This window comes from Vespula vulgaris, chromosome 10, assembly GCF_905475345.1.
Source record: "Vespula vulgaris chromosome 10, iyVesVulg1.1, whole genome shotgun sequence".
Taxonomy (NCBI): Eukaryota; Metazoa; Arthropoda; class Insecta; order Hymenoptera; family Vespidae; genus Vespula; species Vespula vulgaris.
Window position 1 is genome coordinate 852,715 of NC_066595.1, and position 27,295 is coordinate 880,009.

The 27,295-nt window shown below is 38.7% G+C and overlaps 2 protein-coding genes across 3 annotated transcripts in view; one reads left to right on the top strand and one right to left on the bottom strand.

The window, feature by feature from the left end:
- Positions 1-27,295, top strand: part of LOC127067134 (uncharacterized) — a 34,618-nt gene that overhangs the window by 3,409 nt on the left and 3,914 nt on the right. The gene's annotated exons all lie outside the window — the stretch shown is intronic.
- LOC127067135 (uncharacterized) lies at positions 1,679-26,833 on the bottom strand. 2 transcript variants are annotated; one of them, XR_007782562.1, is made up of 5 exons: positions 25,534-26,833; positions 19,094-20,370; positions 12,568-13,012; positions 4,602-4,978; positions 1,679-1,985 (listed from the first exon to the last, which is right to left on the bottom strand). XR_007782562.1 is itself a non-coding variant. In XM_051001725.1 (4 exons), exons 2-4 carry the CDS (start codon positions 19,898-19,900, stop codon positions 4,689-4,691), a joined length of 1,542 nt encoding a protein of 513 aa, XP_050857682.1. In that variant the 5' UTR covers positions 19,901-20,370; positions 25,534-26,833; the 3' UTR covers positions 2,901-4,688. The 2 variants fall into 2 exon arrangements, 1 of the variants encoding a protein (XP_050857682.1); XM_051001725.1 differs by lacking the exon at positions 1,679-1,985 and having other exon boundaries at positions 2,901-4,978.

A 27,295-nucleotide genomic window follows, 5' to 3' on the forward strand; every position in this document is an offset into this window, starting at 1 on the left:
GATGTGGTCATTCAGTTTCTTTTTTTTTTTAATTATTTCTCCTTTTTTTTTTTCTTTTTAGACACAATATTTTTGGCTTTTTCTTAAGCAGACGATCGACACTTAATTAACTTTCTACCATACATCGCTATATACAGCCTACTAATATTTGTTTTTTCTTTTTTTTGTATACAATGCCTTTTACATTCGTTAACGCATATAATCCTAAGATTCGATAGATCCTAACTAGGAAGCCAATTACCTCGATTTTTATATGTCATATCCTCATTAGTTTTACCACAAATCAATACACACACTACTCGCGCTACATGTATCATTTGTGTAAAAAGAATTAGAAACTGTTGATCATCTGTTATGTCCTGGAGACTTTTGTGTTTTTCTCCTTGTACGTACATATGTACGTAGGTCTCGTCGATAAGAGAAAAATTCATAATGATAGTATATCTCTCATATATTCTATTTAAAATATTCCTATAAATCGATGCATCGTTTCTATCTCTCGTTCTTCGTATCTTTACTAACGACGATAGTTTACGCGACATACTGTGATATACTATCATAGAGAATACTGTTTCCATTTTTCATATAAAAATGATCTGCTAGAGCTGTCTCGGGAAAAGCCATCAATTATTTTCTTTTTGTTAAGAAAATTTTAAAGGAGGAAACAAAAAATTCCTTCTCTCTCTCTCTCTCTCTTTCTCTCTTTTTCTATCGCACCTATAGATATACATATGCACGCACACACATTTGCTCTATCTCTCTCTTGTTCTCTCTTACCGCTAAAAATAATTCTACAAAGTAGCATGTGTGTAAAACGACCGTGCGAGGACGGAAAGACGTATAAGGAATACGTTGCGTTAGAAGAAAATTTTGATGAAAGGATCGCAGGGGCGTTAAAAAGTCTAGCGTCTATCCTTTGTGACGTATCAATGTGTTACGTTAGAATTATTATCGTTTAATTAGAAAGCGTCCAATGTCACTTCGATACCTACTACTTCGATCCCCCTTTTTGCTATCACTCCTTCTTTTTTTTTCTTTTTTTTTTCTTTTTTTTTTCATCGGATATCGTTAATAGCACGACGTCGACTCGATCGTGCAATCTCTTGGGTCTCTTAATAAAGATAGGTGTGAGTTTTCAACGCGTACATATTACGTAGGATACATATACATATACATACACATACGCACGTACACGCATACACGCATACGTACATATTTACTTACGTATGTACGTTGTGAATGAGAGTATGAGAAGAGACGTATCTTGTCACTGTCACGTCTCGTCTCGTCTTGTCTCGTCTCGTCTTCTTCAGTAAGCTTAAGAAGAAAAAGCAAACTTAAGAGATAAATTTAGTATAACATTGCGAAGGTAAAGCCACGATTAGAACGCTTTACAAGCGTTTCTCTAGATTTATCTTGCCCTTATATAAACTTATTCCAAACTACTTACATTCTACGATCGATCGATCGATCGTTTCGAATTTAAGTAACTTCGAAGTTTTCTCCGGATATTGTTAAGTAGTAACAGAAGGAAACATTTCTTTCTGAAAGAAAAATTCTTTGTTTTCTATTACTATTCTGGGGAAGCAAAAAGCATCCTATTATATCTCGTTTTTGTCCACGGCAAATTGCATACGTGCATTTAGTGTACACAAACACGCATGTAAGTACGTACGTATGTTGTGTGTGTATATATATATATATATATATATATATCGTACCTACGTACATACGTATGTATATATGTATGTATCTATGTACGTATGTACTACGTTCTTTCTCTCTCCTTTCTCGTTGTGGCTATTTCTGAAACTGAAAGAAGGGCTTCTACTCCGGGCGAGCTAAACGAGCGATCGAGTTGCTCTTTGCAGTACAAATCCTCGCAGTTCTCCTTCGTCTTTCTCTTCTCTTCTCTTGTTTTCTCTTCTCCTCTCTTCTCCTCTCCTTTCTTCTCCTTTTTTCTCGTTCCTTCAATTTCGAAGATCCTAGACGTAAGAAAAAAAAATATAGAAAAAATAAAAAGAAAAAAAAAAAGAGGACGGAGAGACGCTCTTTTTAACTATTAGGTATCCTTAATTTTGATTTGGTCTTCGCTTCGAAATATTTCTTCGATTGCATCTAATAAATTTTTTTTTTTAACTTTTTGGTCTTGTATTTTCTATATCGTCTAAAACGTTTACACGTCAGTTAATACGCACAGTCTTCCTTAGTAAATATTATCTTCGCTTATTATTCACGTGCTTCTTATTCGAAAACTTAAGAGAAATTTCCAATACGATAGATCGATCGGATAGATCTTTGGATCATTCGGACAGACGAAAACGAGAAAGGGTAACGATCATCGAACATTTTCTCCTCCTGTTATGATTATATTTCTTTCATAGATCTTTCTCTTTCTTTCTCTCTCTCTCTCTCTCTATCTTCATAATTTTCTCATTTCGAATCTGAAGATTTTTAAGATGATTCAGACAGGCAAATTTGAAGAGACGATGTATCTCGAATCGATTCTCGAAGTGGTCAAAGTTTTATTTTAAAGACAACTTTCGTAAAGTTCTTTCGGAATGAATCAAATTATTTCGTTGTATCCTGTCGTCGAATTAAAATTCGATTCGGGCGTTTCAATTCAGTCACAGTTCAATATCCATAATTTACATTGAAAAAATTATTTATGACGGATCTGGTGCGATCGAATCGTTTATGATAATTGAAAGGAAATGCGTCAATGTGTACATTCAAATTACCCTTACCATAATGTTAAAAAATCACTGTGAAATGGAGAGCGAACTGAAACGTTTGAATCGACTTTAAATCGATAATATTTATCGTACGAGTTCGTTAAAAATCATCGTGTCCTTTTGGAATAAAAAATAATAACTTTTTTCTTTCTCTTTCTCTCTCTCTCTCTCTCTCTCTCTCTCTTTTTTTTTCTTTAATCTTCCTCGAAATTTTTTCTTATCGTCAAATTCGTCGATCGTCACATTTCGCTACGATTGTCCGAAATAACAAATAATTAACATAGGATATTATTCAAAGAATTCGTTTCATCGATTCATTTCGTTTTTTACGAAGCCAAACGTTAATTTCGTTGACTTTTCTTGTTCTTTTTTCCTTTTCCTTTTTTTTTCTTGTTTTCTTTTTTTACTTTTTTGGTTAGACACAAACGTGCTAAGAAGCTTGAATTCTTGTTTTCTCTTTTCTATTTTTTTTTGTCCTTTCTTTTACAAAGAATTACATTAGATTGCGGTGAGAGATAACGCTTGAACTCGCTGACACTGCTTCGTTCGTATCACTTTGTCATATATAATGATATTTGGAGGCAGGTATTTAAAAAGGTACGACGATTATCGACATACCCGTTCCTTTTTGTTCTTTCTTATCTCTATCGTCTTTCATTCTCACGGAAGAAAAACTAAAGTATAAAGAATCGAATAAAAAGAAAAAGAAAAAGGATTAATAGAAGAAAAAGAAGAAGGAGAAGAACATGATGGAAAGGTATCAATTTTTTTTTTTCGAATCGATCGTACGTAACACGTTCTCGGTCTCTATTACCAGCTGTTTCTTTCACGAAATAGACACGCGTATTAATTAATTAAAAAGAAAAAGCATCGTTTCAAAGACGTCATATTTACACGTTCACGTTTAATCTCTAGTCCAAATATAACATTTTTCTGGTTATAAATATCAACTTACTTACTTTATACCGTTCACGAATAGTGCGTGCCTGTAAGTTCGCGTGGTTATGTATGCGTGTTATATTTCTTTTTTTGTGTCTTGTGTTTGTCTGTGTGTGTATATGTATATGTATGTATGTATGTGATGTGTGTATAGTTCGATGTACATCATAGAGAACACGTATAGGGTCTGGCTTTTCTGTAGGGCTATGGAACAGCGAATAAGAGGAACGATCGCGAACGTGTCGGCGTTTATTTAAATATATATATATATATATATATATATATATATATATATATATATACATATATATTTATATATGTTAGGTGTGATATATATATAAAATATATATATGCATATACCTATATATTTATGGTACAGATTTTCCACAGAGTAAAACAGAAAGACCGTCCAGACCAATACGGCCGTGAGAGCCGACTACCGGAGAAGGAGGCATAGAGAATAAATAAAGGATCTTTTCTCGAGACGCGAGAATAAAAATAATAAGGACGATCGAGAACGATCGTGCGTTATGCCTACGATTTTTTCGTTATCCAAGAAACGTCACTTGTTTTTCCCGTCGTTTCTTCTTTCACTAGTAGTAACAAAAGAAAGAAAAAAATAAAACGCCATCTCAATATATCACTGATAATAACGGAGAGCTTTTCCAGAGTTCTCACGATTTTACTCAGACTCAGACGTTACCGTCTTTTACTACCACCGTCTCTATATATCTCTCTTTTTTCATTCATTCTTCCTTTCTTTCTTTCTTTCTTTCTTTCTTTTCTTCTTCGTTCTTTTCGTTCGTCGATCGTCACCATTCGTAAGCCTCCGGCTCATCTCTTTTAAAAAACGAAAGTAATAGTCCCTATATAACTTCGATATATTTATATATGTATATATGTATATTATGTATAGGTGTGTATTACGTAGGCTTATTTATATACTGGTACTTCGGCGGGCCGGTTGCTCCTGTAGAGAAGATGGTTCCAGGTGTTTCGCCACCACTTCCATAGTCAGGTACGCCTGCTTTGCCCACCTGCTGTGACACCTTGCGTACCTGGGCTACCGCCGTTCGAGAGTAACAATCTTCTGTTAAACTCCCGCATCTCGTAATTATTGTTACCGTTGCTCTTCTCGCGCGTACCGCAATTGTGATTGGCCGACGTTGGCGTTGTCTCTTCTAAGATCAAAGCACAGTGACTGTTCGTGTCGCTATCGGCTCCACCATCTTGAAGATTGTTCGCTAATAGAGGATGTCGGCCTGTATTGCATTCCTCCGTTTGCAAGAGTAACGATGCGTTTCCTATAAAAATCAAATAGAATTAACATTATCATCGGTTCATTGTTAATATACAAGATCAACGTTACTTTATTTCTTAACAATACCAAATTGTTTGTCCGAATAAAATCGATAAGTTAATGTATTGTTTATTAAATATCATTGATACGTGTAACTTTATTTAATCGATATTATTTCATTCGATAACTTTTACATTTGAAAGGGGAATTTTCATATCGGTCTATCAGCTTTTTTCTATTATTCAACACTTTTATTTCGTTCGGCCTGTTAACGATTCTAATAACTCGTATAATTCGTGTTAGTTAAATAAAAAGAGATGATATCTATATATGTATTTGTATCTCTATAATTATTCATCACAATTTACGTCGAAAAATGATGGAACGATGGTTGTCGGTGAATAAAGATCGTACCAGTCAGACTTTTACTCATAGTATGAGTAAAAATCGGTTATTGGTCAGACATGTTTTTGGCTAGGGTGACTCTTGATTTTACAGTAGAAACGAGATTTTCGTCGTGGTACATACGGATCGTGCCGAGGTCGACTCTTTGCGGCGAATTGGAGTGGCACGAGATAAATACCAACATACATACGTTCTCCTCGTCGTCGTCGTAGTCGTCGTCGCAGTTGTTGTAGTTGTTGTCGTCGTTGTACTACAGTTCGAACAGGGACATAGTCGTTGTCGCAGCAGTGTGAACGTATTGGTAACTCTACTGTCGAGAGCGTAACTCGGTGCATGTGCAAGTGCATCGTGTCGAGAGATCGATCGTGCTTGGAAGCTTGCAAGCTCTTTTTTCGGCTTTTTCTTTCTCTTCTCCTTTTCTCTCTCTTTCTCTTCCTCTCTCTCTCTCTCTCTCTCTCCTCTTTCTTTCTTTTTCTCTTCCACAATTTAGAAGTTTACTGTTCGATGTCAACTTTCGATTAGCTTATTGAAATTTCCTTTCAAGAAAATGCCTCTCATGCGAATAAATGGCTTAACGTTGACACCGTTTTCATTTCAGTAGAAGATATTTAATCGTTCTCCTTTCGAAACAATATTCGCATGCCAACAAAATATATTTCATTAATTTGTTAATACTTATTTTTTCTCTCCTAGATATATATTTTATTTGTTCTTCTATCAGCGTGTACAAATAACAGTAGTTATCATGGAACATTTTTATTTAATTTAATTACATCACGAACTTTCTCATCATTCCATTATCACCATCTCGTTGACCATGAAACGTATCCTTCGAAAGATTCTCAATATCGAGATTGTATATATATATATATATATTTCGATGATGGTAAATGGTAATTTCAAGGCGAGAGCGAGCTTACACTCGCTATCCCACTTTTACAAACTCTCTCTTGCTTTATGATCAAAGCTCAATCGATAGTAGCGAAAGACATAGTTTTCAAGAATCGCCTGACAAACGAGATAGCGATTCTCCGGTGATAAGGTCCTTCAGTAACAGTTTCGAATGCAAATGGAATTTCATATGTAGGACAGTTCATGTGTTAGTCCTTCACTCTCTCTCCTCTTTTCTCTCTTTTTCTCTCTCTTTCCCATTTTCTGCATCTCCCTCTTTGTTCATTTAACATCAATGTAACTGCGTGTTGTAATCCGAGAAAAAACGTTTATTAGCTTAATTTTTCAAACGAAGTAATCCGAACAATCTCCACTCGTTTTTATTTTTCAACTTGAAAAAATTCTGATTCCCATAGGAGTTACTTAAAAATCTAACTCTGGCGACGAATAGACGAAGAAAAGGAAAGAAAAAAAGAAAAAAAAACGGGGCAAAAAAGAGTAGCAGTTCGAAAAGAAAAAAAAGATTTTATGAAGGAAACTTCGAGTAACATGAATTGGATAGAAAAAGGGCCGAGGTCTCGACCTAGAATATCCTTCCATCTCTCGCTCGGAATCCTATCGAAAGTGGTTCGATTTAAAAAGGAAAGAGGGAAAAGAAGAAAATAAAAAGAAAGAAAAAAAAAGAAACAATATTTACGAAAAGTATATTGTGTACGCAGTGATAGAGGCGTCAAATCTTCCGGTTAGCTTTCACGACTGGGTGTTACGATCTGTTTTGGATCATGGCCAGGTCGATAAGGTCGTAGGAATTTCATTGTCCGAAGATATCCACCTGAAAGTGTTCTCTCTCTCTTTCTCTCTATCTTTACTTTATCTTCCTTTCTTTATCTTTGCTTTAGTATCCTTTTGGCATAAGAAGAGCGTGTTTATTTTGGGGAGAATAATCCATCATAGAGAGAGAGGATCGTCAAATTGACGACTCTTGATCAAAGGATATCCGTAATCCTGGCAAACTGGTCAGACATAAAGGAGAAAAAGTTTGGATCATTGATTCGTAACAAATCCAAAGTAATCGTAAGAGTGATGCGACGATTTTTCGATTTCGTGATTTACGTTCTTTCTTTACATGAATAGTGCTGATGGTGGTGGTGGTGGTGGTGGTGGTGGTGGTGCAATGTAGTAATTTTTTTGAGAAAAAATCCTTTTATAAGTTTGACAATAAATCATCAAAGGGATGGAAGAAAATCAATGAAGAATGGAGTATCGCGAGCAACGACGTACTTGTCGCGAATAAAGTACTTTGCGATTCCATTCGATCTTCCTTTTTAGCTACCACCACAACCAGTACTACTACCACTACCAGTACTGTCAGTAGTACTAGTAGCGGCATTACCACCACTCGCAAATCCTCTTCAAGTTGGAGCCTTCTGAATAAGGATCAAAAATGCTATCGAGACGAGGAGAGTTATCGTGCTCAAAGAAATTCCAAGACTTTGTTTGCTCCCCCTTTTTAGTCTTCTATGTGATGGTGTGCCGAACGAGCTCTTTCTTTATTCGGAAAGAACGAGCTCTCGGAACGTTGAAAATCGGCCTGGCAAACCTGCTCATTTCCATATTCTCATATATCAAGACAATTTTCTTCGGATATGTCATATTCGAAGAGTTTTTCTCTTATCTTTCTTCTTTCGAAATATTACATGAGAAAGAGAGAGAGAGACAATGCTCCGTAACGTACGATTTACTCGACCGAAGGTCTCGTTTTTTCTTCTTGAAATAGAATGATAAAGGATCATCTCAGTTCGGATATTTGTTTTTTTCTTCTTTTTTCTTTCTCCAGGGTTTTTTCTTTCTTTTTTTTTTATGTATCGACATACGACAAAAAAAGGAAAAGTGGATTAGATCGTCGGTGTCCATAGACGCAAACCAGATTTTTTACGGGTCAAGGCCGAGGCTTCGACCTTCGCACTTTGGTGTCCCCTTTTTTCTTCTCTCTCCTTTTATTTTTTTTTCTTTTTCTCCTTCGAAGCGTACAACCGCGGACGATAAGACTTTTGATCGGGCGAATTAATTGAAATACGTTTGAACGTCGTTTTAATGGATCTCTCTCGTAGCAACGTATTGTCGATTTCATCGTGTTTCCTTAAATTGTAAGTTGACAACTGCTCGTTTTAATTTCATCTTTATCTGCTAGTTATTTATTTTACTGACAGTTCTAGGCCGTTCTGAAAACGTTCTGCGTTTGAAGGATTACCTTGTATACTTTTTTGCTCATTTAGAAGCGTATCTCGTTAGAAGCCGTAGAGATTTCTTTGTCATCTGTCAGGCTGCTTTCCGCCGAAGACATACCCTTTCTCTTTCCTTTGCCCGAGCATCCCTTTAAAACACATTTCCACGTCGAAATTTCATAGAAAGGTACAACAAACGATTTCAACTTCTCCACGGACTATCTCGACTATCATAAATATCAAATCGTGAACGTCACAGCGAAACCTTTGTCTCCGTTAAATGGGAAGGTAGATAACTTTAATAAATACGTTCTCTTCCTTTTCTGGCAATCTCCCCCGAACAAATTACACGTCGAAACTTCAAAAAGTTCTTTCGTTTCTTTTTTTCTTGCTTTATTTTGTTTTTATTACCCTTTCTCTCTCCCTCTCTGTTTTTCTTTCTCTCTTTCAGCCGACAATTCGAAAACGCGCTTTTTAAACGAGCTAAAAAGTTTTCTTACGGTGTATCTAAGACTGTATTAAATAGCGAGTCTCATTGTATCCACCTTTGAGCCTTTTCGAGGATTAAGCAAAGAAAGGAGAGAAATAAGGAGAGAAGGTGGAAGAGTAGAAGGAAAGTTCGCAGTAAAATTCGAATATAAGCCGAGTCACGAAAGTTCGATGTAAGTAGAAAGAGAGAGAGAGAGAAACAGACAGATCTAAAGAAAAAAGAAAGAAAAAGAACGAGTCGGCTTAAAGTTCCCTAACGTCGAAATTATTTGTCGCACTTAAGGGTTCCCTAACGTGGCAGTCGGTTATTTTGCATCTTTACGACTTCCGTTAGACACGAGCACTGTTACCGGTTAATAGCTGAGTGTACTCGCGTCCTCCTAACACGTTTCCTTAAGATTTATGAATTTCACATACATATTCGTGATGGCGATGCCCTCTCGCAAATAAACTTCCACATACATGAACGTTTAGAGATAAAGATACCTTATATATCTAGGTATGTAGGTAGTATCTATGGGAGGAGCTTTTTAATGCCCCGTGCATCGGCTCGTCACCCGTAAACTCTTCGAACGAACGGTTGAACGCACGCGGTTAGATGATGTTAACTATTGGCGAACACGCAACCGTTCTACTTTTTAGTTTCCATGTTCTCAACGGCGTCTAAAATAAAGGCGAACGTTCGCGAACGTTTCTATTAAAGTTCTAATGATCAGTCGTTTTAATATCGATCGGTGGACGAGTGTGACATCGTTAACGATCGAAATATCGAGAATATTAGAGTGAAGAAAAGAAAAAAAAAGAAAAGAAAAGAACAAGAGGGAAAGAAAATTCGTTGCAGGTTTACAAACGTTTTGCTACGTCGTTAAAACCGATTACTTAAACGTCCTCCCCCTTCGTAACTTCTTCGTGTCAAAGCATATATTCGGCTTCGTAATCAACGGCACTTACGTCTTCTATCGGTTCGACCGATTTCTTCGATCTCTAAAGCTTCTCCACGGCTCTAAAGCTCGACTTAGTTAGTGGAAAAAAAAAGAAAAAGAAAAGAGAAAAAAAAACTTCGTCGATCGTAAATTGGATGAAAATGATCGTGGGTCGAACGACGCTTGTTCTATTACATAAAGATAAATTACATTAGCTAGCTACTGTTTTATATGTACGTAATATTTTTGAAAGAAAATTTCGTGATATCAATTTATATTTCTCTTTGGGTTGGTAGTGTCCGCGGTAACGAAAATTTCACTTGGATCCGATAAGAAATAATCTACGGTAAGCAGAATAGTAGGCATACTGGTAGATTAGTTTGACTCAATTCAGTTGCTTCTCGTCACGCGATGCTCCTGTTTTCACCGATGAGAATGAAGCAGCCCTGCTTTAAACGTCTCCCACCTGAAATTTACAACTTTCGGATGATTCTCCTAACATTTTAGTAAGGACGATAATCTATATACCTGCTATAGTATTTGATAAAATACTGTATGTACGGATCGATGATGTTTATTAGGGCGAAAATTGATAAGAGATTTTTATTATTATTATTATTATTATTATTATTATTATTATTATTGTTCTCTAACACGGCATATACTCGTTCGAAAGTACTTCAGTTTTTAATAATATCTATACTGCGTAGTAGATTTTGATATTTGTTACCGGTTTATTCATTGATCGAATTTGTTATTTGATTTATTTCGTGGTTTACATATATTAATCAAAGTTAGATATATATATATGTATGTATAGGGAGCATGAAAGTGATGTCGGACATTGATTGACAGATTTATTGCCCTCGGAAAGAAGTTCCTGTAACTTGATCGGATGAATCAATCTACCGTCAACAGAACGGACGTTGCAGTAATTTAACAGTTCGGGTAAAATTTAGGATATCCGAAATATCACGTACGTTTATTTTCTGTGATATTTTAAACGATAAATAGGCGCGAACATCTACCTAAGAGTAAAATTTGTCGAACGAAACGATTCGATTTAGCGAAGTTTTTGTTAAAAAAAGAAAGAAAAAAGAAAGAAAAAAAAATATAATTTCATTGCGACATTCTATTAAGCAGTCATTGACCCAATGTCTATTTGACCCGATATGTCTCTATAGTACCATTGAAATAACGATTTGAACCTAAGTAGTACCACTCGAGTCACGTTCTCGTTGAATAAGCATTGCTAGATAGATACGTAGTATCCCTAAAGGATACTAGACTTCGATAGATGCAGAATAGACACAACAGTTTTCACAAAACTAGACAAAAATACATTCGTTGTTTTAACCGTTTTGTTTCCCAAAGAAAACAATTTTTCGTCATTTTGACATATATTGTATTATTATATTATATTATAATTTTATATATCATATATATATATATATATTAGATTTATTCGTTAAAATTATATTACAGAAGTGTACAAAATTGAAAATTTCATTTCGCGAATTTGAAATTCTTTTTATCCGACATTTAATTGATAAAACTTTCAAAGGCTACGATATATATTTATAGAATTAGACTAGATTGAATTAAAGTTCCTAGTAATCTAATTTTATCGGTCAAAAAAAAAAAAAATCGTAATATTCGACGAAGTCTCTTTACTTCATCGCAGGAGAAAAATAAGAACAGTCTCTTATTTTTCTTTATAGCGGTCTCTCCTCGAGCACGGTTACCAAATCAGATCGGATCGATACAGTTCACGGTTGCACGCTTTAACTATAGAATACTTTAACTAGCTACCGTGAATATACCTAAGTTTAATTTCTTTAACATATTCTTTAACGACATTATTTCAACGACGTTTTGCTACTGAAATAAGTATGTTGACTAAATTAGTTTCTTTTCATGTTTTCAGAAGTTTGTATAGTTAAAAAAAGAAACTCGAGAACGCGTTGGTTTTAATCGAAATCGTACATATCTGGGAAATATTACGCTTCGCTAGAAATTTCGTTGCTCTTTCGCGATATCGATTAGAAGTCTTATTTTAGTTTCGACGGGGGCATCGAACCTTCCGAACGTTCGAACCGTTGGTTCGCCGACACTTAAGTTCTTACGGTAACTTCCGCGTTGAAATTGTTCATTTAAGAGTTTATTAAATCACCTTCCGCTGAATTAAAAACGAGGTTATACGAATAGATATAGCAGAAGTGGTAGGAACGTGTGTCGACACGCGTCAACCGACAAACGATCGTTAGAATTAATGACGTCGACTTTAAAACTGTCGGAACATTTCCACAGAACAATTTTATACCGCTTTCTCCCTCTCCCTCCCTCTTCTATATACATTCGGCTTATCCGAATAAAAACTCTTTTCCTTTTTATTGGTTTTACCTTTTCTACCGTCTAGCACTATCTCCAACGGTCATCTTTCATTCTTACACCGAGCTATCGCACAAGAGACGATTTCTCTTTCGTTTCTACCACTCGACGTTTTTACTCCCACAAATGGGTTCATTTTAAGGGCATGAAACTTTTACGACGATCTCTCTCCCAATCTTTTATTAAACATTTCTTGGTCCTCTCCTTTGATCTTTTGAAAATGTGTTAAATTACTTGTAAAAGAAGAAAAGAGATCGTAAGAGACGTACCGGAAGGAGTAACGGCGTTAGGCAGAGTGGTTCGTCGAACGATGCTGCCATTATTGGTAGTGGCTTCCGACATCACCTGCGAAAATGGCGGCTGGGCAAAAGTTGTCGCCGGTGGGGGTGGTTCGCGCAGCATCCGTATCTTTTGTATCATCTCACGTATCTCGTATCGTAGAATACCGAGGAAACAGAGTTTGGTGAAGGCCACGACGCAAAAGCCAAATACGAATAGGCGATCGGAAGTTTCTCTCAACCAGCGTAGCAAGGATTCGTCGCATCCTCGCGAGTATGGTTGCTGGCAGGTGTCGCTGACATTCATGATGGGCCCGCAACATGTCTGCGGCCAACGGGATCCGAAATCACGCGGCCCTGTTACACCGCAACACGTGAATTCCTTCTGCAGTCGATCCCAATGCTCGCTGAATCGTGGCTCCTTACCGTACTCCGTCTGTCGAACAATGAGAAACACGTTTAACGCTTTTCACGTCGGACTGTTTCGAAGACTAAGAGAACGTGTACCTGACGTCGCAATAATAAATAAATTCCTATAATAGAAATGATATTTCTCTTGTTTTTGATGGACTAGACAATCGTTACGAGGCTTGTTTGACAATGAAATGTAACTACTCGATGCCAAAACGTGTCGGCTCAAGTGTCCTTTCACTAACTATTTGAATAAAGAAATTATTACATTTTCTACGCCGACGTGATATTCTGCTCGATTAAAACCTATCTCTTCTACTCTTTGGTAATATCTAAAAATTCGTTTGAAAATTTTTCCTTCTTTCCTTCTTTCATTTTTTTTTCTTCCTTTCTATATATCGAAAAGCTATTTAAATTTGAGAGAGGACGCAGCGAGGTAAATTACTCCAACGACTTTTCATACTCTGATATTTTCCGTGCGAAAGGTTAATCGGTAAGATCATTGTAACAGCGAAGTAGGCGTTCTAATTTGCGAGAGGGCACTTGAAAATTCAATATTTCACAGTTTTCAATGGAATAGGTACGACGGAAAATTTCACCGGTTGATAAAAATAATGTCAATGTTCTTTCGATCTTGAAATTCAACTTGAAATTTACTTACTAACGAGTTTCGTCAAAACCGATTCTCTTGTTTATTTTTTTTTTCTTTTCTTTCTTTTTGATCGCACTTTCGTCGAGGTAGATATTTGTCCTGTATAAAACAACTATAACTTCGTCTTTAGAACTTTCTTAATTGCGACAGTAACGTTTCAACGATATCACTCGTCGTTTTCGAAGCTGCTATAAGTTACTAAGAGTCGACGACAAGATATTTACTTCGTGACGTATTAATCGTTAGCACCGACGAACACGGATAACTATTAATAATCGTAAGAAATTTAGGCCGTGAGATTTACTCGCGCCGAGTACACTTTGTCGAGGAGAAATAGAAAAACGAAAAAGAAAAAGAAAAAGAAAAAAGGAAAGAAAAGAGTGAAAGAAAGAGAGGGAAAAAAAAAACGATAAAAAGATTGTGCTAGATCGAAAAAGAAGCTCCATAATTCCGTTCTCATCCGTTGCTCGTTATCGGTTCGTGTCAATCTACGCACGTTTCTCGTTAGATTATGCGATCAGTCTGGATAAGGGAACACAAAAGCCGAGAGGGTGTGTAACGATTTCGAATACGGTGGAAAGAGGTCGAACTAAGAAAGAAAAAAAAGAAAGAAAGAAAGAAAGAAAGAAAGGCTTTTCAAGAAAAAAAGATTAAAGTAACTCGTGGGAACCCTCGAACGTTGATTTTCTTTCGGAGCATCGTAAATGTAACAATCTTACTTTCTAGCGCGAAGAGTAAGAATTTTATCGTGCGTAAACGTAAGTCCTACCTCGGAGCGTTTGATTTTAACTTTCCAAAAGGTTTTACGATCTTGCCTGATAATTTCCTATTATACGTTGGCCCATTTCTACGATTCGCTTGTATATCTTAGTCTTAAAAAAAAAAGAAAAAGAAAAAAAAATCGTCTAAGAAAATAGAGAACACAGGAGTTAAAGGAGATTAGAATTTTAAGAAGGACACGAAAGAAGGGAGCAGGACGTGTTTTTAAATAGAATTTACTCTGTTACGAATTATCGAGGAACGATCGAGTAAATTATTCTATCATATTGCTAGACGATTAAAATGAATTGCACGTAGAAGAGAGAGAAAGAGAGAGAGAAAAGAATTTCATATTTGTAATTCAATTTGTCACTTTTTTCATCTCTCCATTTTCCTTTTGCATTTTATAGTTAACAGGGTCGACGGGGCATAGAACGTATCTACATATAGTATACGTATGGTTATATACGTAGTAAACCCAAGGGCGTCGTGATAAACAAGTAGTCCTAACAGCGCTAAAAGCGTGCTCCGAATACGGAGTAAAGTGTTTATATGTTCGGTGTAACTACCGCATATATGGGGCTAAGTCAGGTGTGTCCACTCGAGACAACATTTTGTATAGTCTGAAACGTATCTTATTAAAGAGAGACAAAGCGAAATTGGGACATATTAAGACTGAAAATTGTAAATTCAATTGTATCGGAAATAGATTGACTCGTTGATTGTTTTTCGACGATGATTTGATTTATTTTTTTGCAAGGAACGATTGTGCGTCTATACGATAAGTCAATCCGATGTCATAGTATTTTTTCGTTGAGAAATGTAATCTAAAAAAAAAAGAAAAAAAAAGAAAAAAAGAAAAGAAAAGAAAAGGATGAAATAGAATTCACACAAAAAATAAACATTGTTACGATTCGCGATAGGTTAGATGTCACGTTGATCGATCCATGCAGAAAATGTAGGATCTAAGTACCCTAAGCGCTAGGTTTGTATGTTCTAGCTCGTTGGCCATATCATCGGTCGTATTGCATGGTCTATGAGTAAACGTACGACTACTCTGTTCTCAAATACGATTTATCTGCGGATATAACGAGAAGAGAGAAACAAAAACAAGAACAGATGCGGATCAACTCGCTTAAAATAATCCTCATTTATCTTACCGTTATTATTACCTATATTTTACGTGACATTTATTCGAAAATAAATGTATATATATATATATATATTTATAATATATTTTAATATCATAAATAGAATATACTTTACCGTTCCTTTAATATTCAAATAATATTCATGGTGTGCATTTTATATCACTCCTAAGATTTTTCCTTATGGATTGGAACGTAAAATCTTGAAGGACGAATGTACGTAATGTGCAATAAACGTACAGTTAGAAATGTTCGCGACCTACATTTTATCGGGATGAAATATCGGCTGCTAACATAAGAGAGAGAAAGAGAGAAAGAGAGAGAGAAAGAGAGAGGAAGGGAGACTTGATATATATATATATATATACATATATATATGTGTGTGTGTATGTTGGTATGTATATATAAAATATTATGTCTACAGAACAGATATTGCACGGTGAAACGTAAATTTACGGATGACAAAAGAGGAAAAGGAAAGTTTTCGCGTCAACATACCACCGGCATTAATTATAAAAGAGAAGAGAGCATATTCTATAATAATAAAAATAAAAATGAATGTAGGATAAAGAAACGGTATCTCTTATTTTCCCCTCGAGAACGGCTCATTTCCACGATTTTATACTTTCATACGTTCGCGACAATTAAAATAGCTTAAGTTTATTTTCTTGGACGATTACCAAATGCTACTACCAATTGGAAGTACATATACTTATGTACTTCCGATAGAAAAGATTTTCCCTTTTATTTTCGGATATTTCAACAGGTATCTTTGTTCTAACGGCTGTAATATGTCATTTGATTTCAATGAAAGAGCTTGGCTCGCTTTCGCCGATCGAATTTTAGTATTTTTCTTCGTAAAACTGTAAAGTCTTTTAGGCGACATTTTTCGCGTATAAAAGCAAAAACATATATATATATATATATATGTATACATATATATATATACAGACATGTTCTTGAAATGAAAAACGTGAAAAGGGTAAATCATACGAGTAGGTACGTGCGACGTTTCGAGAAAACGGAGAAAAACTCAAAAGAACACATTCCCGATGACGGATGTTTTAAAGGATGAATCCTTTAGCGAATCGGTCTCGAGAGCCAAGGATAAACAGGGATGAATCCTCGTTTTCTCATTTATACCAAAATCTTTCTTTGAAAGGTACGAGAGATAACGCGTAAAGTGGAAAAAGAAAGAACCTTTGTGTTGGGTCAGCCAACCACAGCCAACCGTCGCATTATTCGTTTCTTATGTATGAACCACGTTGCGGTTACCACAAACGAGCATGCATATTCTCGCGAGATATCTATGAGAAGATTGTGCGTTTATGTGCGTGTATATGTGTGTGTTTAAATACGCTCGTTCACTTTGGACAAAGATATATAATTCTCTGGTAACAACGAAAGAACAAATGAGAAATAGGAAAGGAAGCTTAGAACTAACTGTCTCGAATCGTTTCTCAATGGCGTTGATTCGGTCGCCGCCAAAGAGAACCATTTTCTCGGTGTGTTACTCGACGAAAGAATGCCAACGAAAAGGAGGTAACTCTGGCAAAGAAAAATATCACGACTGTTATCACGACACGGTTCACTGCTAATACGGATTCAGTTAGGAGCTCGATAAACCTGTGATAACTCTTTCTCAATATTTTCTTTTCTATTCTTTATCGTTTTTCTCTTTCCCCTTGTCTCGACTAAACCAAAGGGAAAATTATGATAATATCGATAATTTACGAATGTAATCATTAATAGAGATATATAATATTATTTAATTATGCTCGTATATATCTCGTATGTTCTTGTTCCCTCGATAAAATCATTTGGAAGGAAGATAATACTCACGAGAGAGCATTTGAATCACTAGGTTATACCTGACCGAATTACTAGGGTTAATGTCCTACTCGGTTTGGTCTATTCTACAGTATATCAGTCTAATGTTCAAAGAGAATCGTATATCAGTCCCGTCTTACTGGTGGCTAGCCGTATTTTAGACTCACAGATTTCAAAGGCCTCCTCTTTCCTCCTTCCCTCCCTCTTACCATCCATCCACCCACCTACTGCTTTTAATCGACCAAAGTTAAAACGAAAACTTTGCAGTTTCTTTCGTACCACGAGAAATAATGAGGATTATCTTTCGAGCTTACGTATGTCAGTACGTGACGCGTCGATCGGAGATAATAACGAAAGATAAATATTTTCTTTTCTTTTTTCTTCTTTTTTTTTTCTAACATAAAGATAAACTTTTTTATCGAACGCGTTCTCTCCGGTTTTGTAATCTTCCCGATGCTTTCCTCTGTGGATTTAAAACTTCACGAATACATAAAATATATTCTTGTCAGCGTATATTCCTTCGTACGTTCTCCTCCTCTTCATTTTTTTCTTTTTCTTCGTCTATCATCCCCCTCTTGAAAAAAACAAAAAAACAAAAAAAGAAGAAAGAAGAAGAAGAAAAGAAAATAATCCTCCCCAAAAGAATGGAATCAGTTAAATCATACATTTAATCACGCTCGGGTTGTAATACCGAAAATATAATGCCTAAGAAAAGAAAACTCGCAAAGGGATTTAGACGATTCTCTTGAAAACTATCTCCATTTACAAAGCTTGAAAATATAACGACATAAGGGATAAAGATAGATAGGTAGATAGATAGATGGATAGATAGATGCATAGATAGATAGATAGAAAGATGGATAGATATACCTATCATATATACAGGAGAGAGAGGGTATCGTAATAATGTACTCGTATCATTTTATTCAGTGAATACGATAAATCTCCTATAGAAGAGTTTCCGGCCTAGATTTATAAAAGTATCATTGAAAAAAGAGGAAGAAGCCCGTTTCTACGCTCGATAACACTCAGAGACAGTCGTACCACTTTCTTATTACGCAAGTGAATCTCCGTTTCTTTCGTTTCTTCTTTCATTTTTGTTTGTCTCTCTCGAGCAAGCAAGTAGCAAGCGAGCGAGCAAGCGAAAGGAGTAATAATTACAACCGAGGAAATCCAATGAAAGATTTTGTTCAGAAAGAAAGAAGGAAGGAAAAAATGAACGAATTAGACGAGCCCATTACCCATTCTGATTATCATCGAGCGTGCGATCTTATCATCGTTTCTCGCGTCACGTACTTAGGTAACTTTCGCATTAGGTCGACGTCAGCGAACGTGATTTTTTCTTCAAACTTGAAGACGAGTCAAGCGAGGCTAGAGAAAGATCAGACGTAGGAGCCAAGTCGGACGTTCATCTCGAATCTACGTGGAGATCGTTTAGAACGGCAGACTGAGTTAACTTGGACGTGCGTGCCAGAACATTATCGTAGATGACATTAGGATAATCTTGCTTGAAGTTATCGAGTATCTTCGACCTTTAGATGGTAAAAGAACGAAAGTGAGTCAAAGGGAGCGTGTTCGAATAAGTTACGAAAAGGAAAAAAAAAAAAAATATCTAAAGATCCGCAAGTAAAGGATGACGAAACTAAAATAAAATCAAATCAAACAAAACCTATTTGTTTTGTTTGAACGAAAAAGATAAAAGGAGCAACGATCGAACCTGTAATCGTAGCCTCAGCATGGGCCTGAGTTGAGCGTTCATTCCCTCGGAACGGACGACCCAAACGATACCGATAACGATGTCTCCGAAGAGTAGGACCAAGAGTAGAACCCAATAGACGTTGAGTAATTTGGCGCTGAGTCTTCTTACGGCAACGCAACCGAGTAACTGAACGAGTCCCAGTTGAGTACCCAAAGCGAGGTAAGCATATAGGGCCGTCGGATCGAAGGCTCTTGGGACTCCAGGTATTACGTGCCTTCTGGGATCGCCGGTGAATATAATGGACATTGATACGACCGCGGCGAATGCAGCCGCGCTGAAGAAGAGCACCCCGTTACAGGCGTAAATCCAGATCCGATAATATCGCATCGCGACGTCCTGGCCACCGGCGGTGCGTCTCTGAGACGTCACCGAAGCCGGCGCCTCCTCGACGGCGTACTCGCGGCTTCCGCTGCTTCTACGGACGCTTCTTTTCACGATATTGTTTTTGTTCCCACTCTCGTAATTGTTGTTGTTGTTGTTGTTGTTGTTGATATTGTTGTTGTTGTTGTTATTATTGGTCGTGGGAGTGTAATTGTTTTCGTAATTGTTGTTGAAATTATTGATGATGATGTTGTTGTTGTTGTTGTTGTTGTTGTTGTTGTTGTTAGTGGTCGTGATGATGGAGGCGTCTATAGATCGCCTGTGCTCCTGACGATCGTCCAGCAGGAAGATAAAGGGCGGCTTCGCGCTGCAGTCCTTCTTCGCTGTCTTTTGGCGGTGCGTCGACTGCGGGGTGACCGAACGTTGCAGCAGCATCACCGTCATACTATCGTGCCTCCCTGGTACGCGTGTCCTCGTCGTAAGGGTAGCTTCGAACGTAACGGGCAAAACAAGAGGGAGAGAGAGAGAGAGAGAGAGAGAGATGAGAGAAAAAAGGAAAAAGATAGTTAAGATTGACGGCAACGATGAAAAAGTAGGAAAGGAAAAGAAGAAGATTAAGATAACGATGGTGCTCGAAGAGTAGTAGAAATAGAACTAGAAATAGAAGTTGGAGTTGAAGTAGAAAAAGAAGAAGAGGAAGAAGAGAGGAGACGAAGCGTGGCCGAACGAGACCCGGACACTCCGTCTCCTGGTGGAAAAGAACCGAGGAAGGACGTGTGTCACGCGAGGCACCCTCTACCCCAATACGATGGTTCCTTGTTCATCGTAATCTGTTTGGATGAGAAGCCAATGTCCCTTCAAACAGCTATTGACGCTGCCGCAGTTCACCTTGATCGAGCGAAATAAGACGATATCTGCGAAAACAGAGATTAAATCTGATTAATTCAGAGCAATTGTTTTTTCTTCTCTTCTTGTCATTTATTTGCGATCAAGGATAATCAGTGGATGTTTCAAAATGAGACAGTTGAACAAGTTTGGAGGTTTGAGGAACGAAAGAAAAAGTATTTGGAAGGATAGAGAAAGAAAAAAGAGGGATGCGCGCAAGATGGAATCCTACCGATGAAATATTCTCTTTATTTCTCTCTCTCTCTCTCTCTTTCTCCACTCTTCTTTTAGTGTTTTTTCTATACTATTCCCAACGTGCAAGAGTTCCGAACGAAATTTCGCGCAACAATAACGACTAAAAGCAACGAGCAGGTCGCACGTGCATTGCTTTACCTCATCGTACGTTCTGATATTCTGGCAAACTTTCAAGTATCAAGTTTCAAATGCATCCCACGATATTGCGACATAAATATATTCCTTCTCGTTCGAATGGTATCTCCTCGTAAAATGGACTACATAAAAAGGGGAGAAGAATATAACGTGTAATTTCTTTTATCCTCTCTCACGCGAGACTATGTCTGATCTCGAACGTACAATTTATTCTTTCTTCTTCTTTTTTTTTTTTTTTTTTTATTATTATTATCATTGTCGTAAGTGTTCGTCCAACCAACACCGGTAGTCTACCACTGTACGCTACCATGCTATCATATTCTACTGTCGTCCAAGGAGTGCAAGGGCTCTACTGTAAATTATCGTTGTCACGCGCGTTCCCCGTCTTATGAAACGCTTTCCCTCGGACTTTAACGATTCATAAACTCCTCCTTTCGTCCTTATTACAAACCTGTATAAACCGTGGTATCGTAAGATACGGAAACTCAAGACATAAATATACAGGGAATAGAATCACGAAATTTACGAAACAAATCGTAAAGCAAATTAATGATTCTTTGGTTAAAATTAGTAGAGCATCGTTTCAAGAGCTTTCGTTTCATTTAAGAAGATTTCGTTTGCAAATACGAAGTAATCAAATATACATCGCGTATGTTATACACGAAAGCACTACTTTTTGAATACTCGACGAAGCTTTCGATATGTATAAGTAAGAGGAAAAGAAAAGCTCGAATAGTCGAGTTCGATACCGTATCCCTTTTTATTTAATTTTGTTGCCTCGTTTTTTCTCTGTTCGTTCTTTTTTCAAATTAAAGACCAACGCCTAGGAGGAGTTGATTGGTACACCTCTTGGATGCTTGTTGGTGTCAAAAGAAATATAAAACGGATGAAAAGAAGAGCTCGAGGAGGAGTTGATACGAAGCTACGTCCTTATAAATGAAAAGGCTTATAACGACTATGAAAGAGTACTCGGCTAATTTCAATTCGTAGATACATAGGTATGGATCGATCGATTGGCACCACGCGACGTAGCGTGAAGCGTAACTGTTTCCCTTCTTCTTCTTCTTTTCTCTCTTTCTCTCTCTCTCTTTTTTTTTTTCATTTACGACAAGGATATCTTCGACGGTATTGCATTACGGCAAGACGAACGACTGACTGACCGACCGACCAAGGAGAGAGTCAATTTGACGAGACACACGAACGAAGGATGAACGAACGATTTATGACGTTCCACGAAAGGTCAAACGGTCTTCCATTTTGTCCACCTGGCTGGAGGATAAATGACCGAAAGGAGGATCTCGATCGGGTGTCTGCGAGGCGATAGACCTTTGTTCTCCCCCTTTCGACTCTCTAGGCCCGTACGTAATGATACCTCGGCTATAGTCCGACTAGTGGTCAGTTATTCATACGATAAAAGTCGAATGCGGAATCCGAACGAGAACCCTCGCGAGTGTCTCCGATTTATCACTGCTTACGTTAAACAATGCGTCGTCAAACAAACGTGTCCAAATTTCTCGAGTGTTCTTCAATTTAAAGGAGAAGCGAAACCACGTTACCCTTTATCACCAGACACGTTCGACAAAATTTATCTTCCCTTTTTTTTCTCTTTTTTTTTCTCTCTTTTCTTCTTTCTTACACTTTTCATCGACTAAGAAAGCTCTTCGGGATCTACGAACTCAACGAAAGCTTCATTAATATTATACAATGTTAATTAGCGGTTAACCCCTATCTCATCGAGATCAAGATTAATCGGTTTCGCTCGAATAAACTGTACGCAAGAAGTTGGAATAAAATCGTCGAGTAATAATATCCTTGACGCCGAAAGTACGTTTTCAGGGCAGTTATACTTCGATCGAAATAATATTCTCGTATGCGAGACCATATGCGCGGTGCATTTTCTACATCAAACCGTACTCGCCATCTGGATGAGATATACACGCCCACGCGTGAAAGTGTATCGTTCGAGCGATCGGGATCGTTCGTGCTCGCCATTAGAAAAAGTCTTTTTCAAACCGATCGATCGCGAGAAAGTATATATGTTATACATATATATACGTCTATATATATATACACATACACACAGGTATATATATGTAACTTATATATAGATATATGTATTTACATATTGGTTACAATTTTTGCAACCGATTCACCATTCCACGGTGATTATAGTAGGGTAAAATGTCGAGTACGTTTATGTCCAGCGATCGAACGTAATTAAAGCGAAGGTAGGACGAGCCATACGGTTAAATAAACAAAGCGACGATGCAGCTTTTAAATGCAACGACTAAGTCACGCTTTGTAAGTCACGTTCAATTATTAACAAAATTTTAATACCATTTTAGTTCGACCTAAATCGTGTTTGCTTGGCAAATCGAAAAAGCTTTATTATATCCCTTTGGTCTTTTACCAAACGTGATTTAATTATTTTCGGATTTGCCGAACTTTGCTCTTTTAGGAGGAAAATGAGTAGATTTTGATTTGTTCTTATTATATCAACTTTTCGTACGATTCAACGGAGAAGAAAATATCGTAATCGCAGAAAGAACGAAAGAAGAATGATTTCTCGTAAATTAACCTACACGACAACGACAACGACGACAACGACGACGACGACGACGACGACGACGACGACGACGACGACGACGAGGAGGACGAAGGACACGCATTAATTTGACAATTTGCCAGTAGTAAAGTAGTATGATAACAGTATGTAATTTTTGCCGAATTGTATTCCCTTATGACAGTTGTAGCGTGCAATAGGCAATTCTATTATCGATCCTTTTCCGGCTAGCTCGAGGCGCTATGTTGCTTCCGTGGAGTCGAGGAGAAGGACAGGAGGGAATAATAGTGAAGAGGGAGAGGAGGAGGGGAGGGGAGAGGAAGAAGGCAGTGGGAGGTAAGGGAGAAGAGCGAAGGGTTGAAAGGCTGGAAAACGGAGGAAAAAAATGAAGTGGTAAAAGAGTACAAAATTACGCATAAAAAATGCATAGGGAAAAAAGTAAGAGTGGCGATTATGGAAATTGTAAAAAATGGGGGATTAGCTTGGGTCGAAGGAAGAAGGAGAATGATGAGGAGGAGAAAGAGGAGAAGGAGGAGGAGGAGGAGGAGGAAGAGGGAGGTGGAGGAGGAGAAAGCATGCACGCGTCGGTGACGTGCTTGGAGAGCGTGCACTTTGGCGCATCGCTCGTGCCAGCTCTCTCGTGTAGTAAAACTGATGGAAGGTGAGAGAGGAGGGGAGTCGCGTAACGATAACACGGAAGAATGGTTAAGGGTCCATCGATCGTTCGAGCCCTCCGCGCGCGTGCTTGTTCGCCCTCCTCGATAAAGAGAACGAGAGAGAGAGAGAGAGAGAAAGAGATATATGCCTTTCTCGTCTAACATTCTAGTCTATGTACCGTTCTAAATACTTTCGAAAGAATCAAAATTCATGGACGATCAGTCAATGTCCTATCTGGTCAATGTCCACCAATAGAATACCTATCTATTTGATACCACGCGATCGCGCAACGATCCCTTAAAATTTATCTACTGATATGATCGCTATCTCTTTTTCTTTCTTTCTTACTATATTTCATTCTTTCTTTCTTTCTATCTCTCTCTTTCTCTCTCTCTCTCTCTCTCTCTCTCTCTCTCTTTCTGTCTGTCTCACAGTGTACCGTGTGACTGGACAATAAAAAGGAAGCATGACCTTGTACGATGAATTAAACGGCGTATGCCACGGTCGCGAGACCGGCACCCTCTTTTCTGTTTTTTAATTAAATTCCTTCATCGAAGGAGAAAGAGAGAAATAGGGAAAGGGAAGGAGAAGGCCGTGAGGCGAGAGCTTTTAATTAGCCGTCGATGCGAATGTTTGTCACGGTCCGAGGCCGAGCGTGAAAGAGAATGCTGTACGAGTGGAAAAGAGGGGTAGAGAGACAGAGAGACAGAGAGAGAGAGAGAGAGGGAGGGAGGGAGAGAAAGGGAGAGAGAACACGTAGTGGTCGAAGCCAATGAGAAAGAAGGGGGGAGAGAGAGAGAGAGAGAGACTGGCTGGCGTTATGTAATCCTCCTCCAACCTTCCCGAAGGAGTTTGCGGCCGATTTCCTCCCTCTTTTCACCCTTTACCATTTCACCCTTATTTTAACTCTCCTAAAAAATCGACGATCCTCACTTCTTTTCTACTTTTCGACTATATGAACATTATTTGTCTATCTTGATGAGAAGAAGAAGAAAAAAAAAAAAAGAAAAAAAAGGACGAGACCAGACAATTTTTGCGTCTTTCGTAAAAAAGAGAAAGATTTCTCGAGATATACAGAAAAGGAAATGAAACAAAGAGAAGGAGACGATGATTCCTGCTCGCCCATGAAGATGATGATCCTGTGCACTCGATCTCGAGACACACACGTGATCCTCACCGTGATACCAACCCTCCCACTCACCCACGCCTATCGATCGGCTGGGGATCGATCCGGCGTGTGGAGAGAGGGAAAGAGATAGATAGATAGATAGATAGATAAAGATAGATAGAGAGAAAGAGGGAGATGGGGAGATGGAGAGAGAGAGAAAGAGCGAGGGGGGGGGAGAGGGAGAGAGAAACGGGAAGACGACGGACGGGAGAGGGCGCGTAGAGTGAGAGAGAGAGAGAGAGAGAGAGAGAGAGAGAGAGAGAGAGAGAGAGAGAGATAGAGAGAGACAGATAAATAGATGATGGATGGATGTATAGATGAATGGATGGATGGATAGAAAAGCGCAGGACGGCAGCAGGACTATGACAGGACGTTAACGGGTGGATCTTTCGAGAAATCCGTTATATCACTGACCTTAACAAGAATGTAAGAGGACGCAAAAACGGCGCGCAGGAGCGTGGGGTTGTTCGCCGTGAGGTCGATGACGATGATCGTCGGTGATACCAGCGACGCGGACAGAGGGATCGAGCGTCGATAACGAAAATCGCGACTTGCTCGTACGCACGAGTGCGCTCGTCAGGTAACGTCTATGAGCATCGCCGCGAGCCTCACGGTAGCCGCTCTTCTCGTTCTCCGTTATTTTGTTTTTCTTGTTCCCACTGTTGTTTTTGTTCTTTCTCTTGTTGTCGTTTACGTTGACGTTGTCCTCGTGCCCGTTGTCGTTTCCCTCGGCGTTCATGCCAGCTCAAGCCGGGCTGCTTGCGTCGTTTCGCTCGCATTCGCCGTCTCCACCGCGATTCTTCTTCTTCTTCTTCTTTTTTCTTCTTCTTCGGTTTTCCTTTCTCTCTCTCTCTCTCTCTCTCTCTCTCTCTCTCTTTCTCTGTTTGTCAGTCTCTCTTCCTCTTTCTTTTCCTCTCTCGTAAGCGACGAGGAGGAGGAGAAGGAGGACTTTCTCAGCAGCGGCGAAGCGCGCTCTCAGCTCCCACGCTCCTTCTTCCTACGACGAGCCTCTTCGACGAGCAATCTCCGTTTCTCCTCCTGCTTGTCCTCCTCACCGTCCTTATCCTCCTTCTCCTCGTTATCGTTGTCGTCGTCCTCGTCGTCCTACTGTCGTTGGAGCACTGATAAGAACAACCGTATAGCATGTCGAGTATGAAACACTTATTGCTACGATACACCTGGTTGACTACACTATCGAGCAAGCACGAGAAGAGAACAAACCGAAGAGAGGATTTTGCTTTTGGCAAGCACTCTTGTGGCAGGCAGAGAGAAAGAGAGAGAGAGAGAAAGAAAGAGAGAGAGAGAAAGAGAGAGAAAGAGAGAGAGGGAGAAACAGAAAGAGCGAGAAAGAGAAAAAGAAAGAGAAAAAGAGAGAGAGAGAGAAAGAGAGAGAATGAGAAAAAGAGGAAGAGGAAGAGGATCGAACCGAAACACTCGAAACGTAGGAAGACGCGCACGATTTCACTGGTAGTGCTGCTGCTGGTGCTATACTGCTGATACTGCTGCTACCGCTGCCGTTGGAAGATATAAACGAGCGGCTTTGGTCTCTGCGCGCGCGAGAGATACAGAGAAACAGAGAAAGAGAGAGAGCGAGCGAGCGAGCGAGCGAGTTAACGAACGAGTGCGAGAAAGAAGGGAGAGGGGAGGACGCGAGTCCGCCACACGAGCGAGGGTGGCTCTCAGCAGCGCCCGAGGTAGGCAACCGGACTGACACAGACTGTGCCGCGATATGGGACTTTCTCTCTTTCTTTCTTTCTCTCTGCCTCTAGAACGTGATGGGCACCACCACCACTACCACCACCGCCACCGCCGCCGCTACCACCACCATGACCACCACGACCACCTCCACCACCACCGTTTGCTCTCAGCGACTCAGCGCCGAAGCGAGAAAGCACGGCGAGGGTGGAGAAAAGACGAAAGCAGAGCTTGCGCTGTCTCTTCTCCTCGTGTCAAAACCCACCACCGGCTTACCCCCAACGCCGAAATTTATCTCGCGCCTTTTATCGAAAATTTCTTCGCGATCATATCTCTCTCTCTCTCTCTTTACCGAAAGATAAGCGGGCTCATTTCGCAAGATTATAGCTCTCTCTCTCTCTTTCTTTCTTTCTTTCTTTCTAGACAGCTTTCTAAATCGTTCGAAATGAGATTTGTTCTTTTTATCCAGTTTTGAAATCTC

Excerpts from the sequence above, each read along its gene's own strand:
- LOC127067135 (XM_051001725.1), bottom strand. The coding sequence starts at position 19,900 with ATGACGGTGATGCTGCTGCAACGTTCGGTCACCCCGCAGTCGACGCAC. Across the intron at positions 13,013-19,093 it reads TGCTGAGGCTACGATTACAG|ACGGAGTACGGTAAGGAGCC; the intron begins GTTCGATCGTTG and ends ATTGTTCGACAG. Across the intron at positions 4,979-12,567 it reads TAACGCCGTTACTCCTTCCG|GAAACGCATCGTTACTCTTG; the intron begins GTACGTCTCTTA and ends TGATTTTTATAG.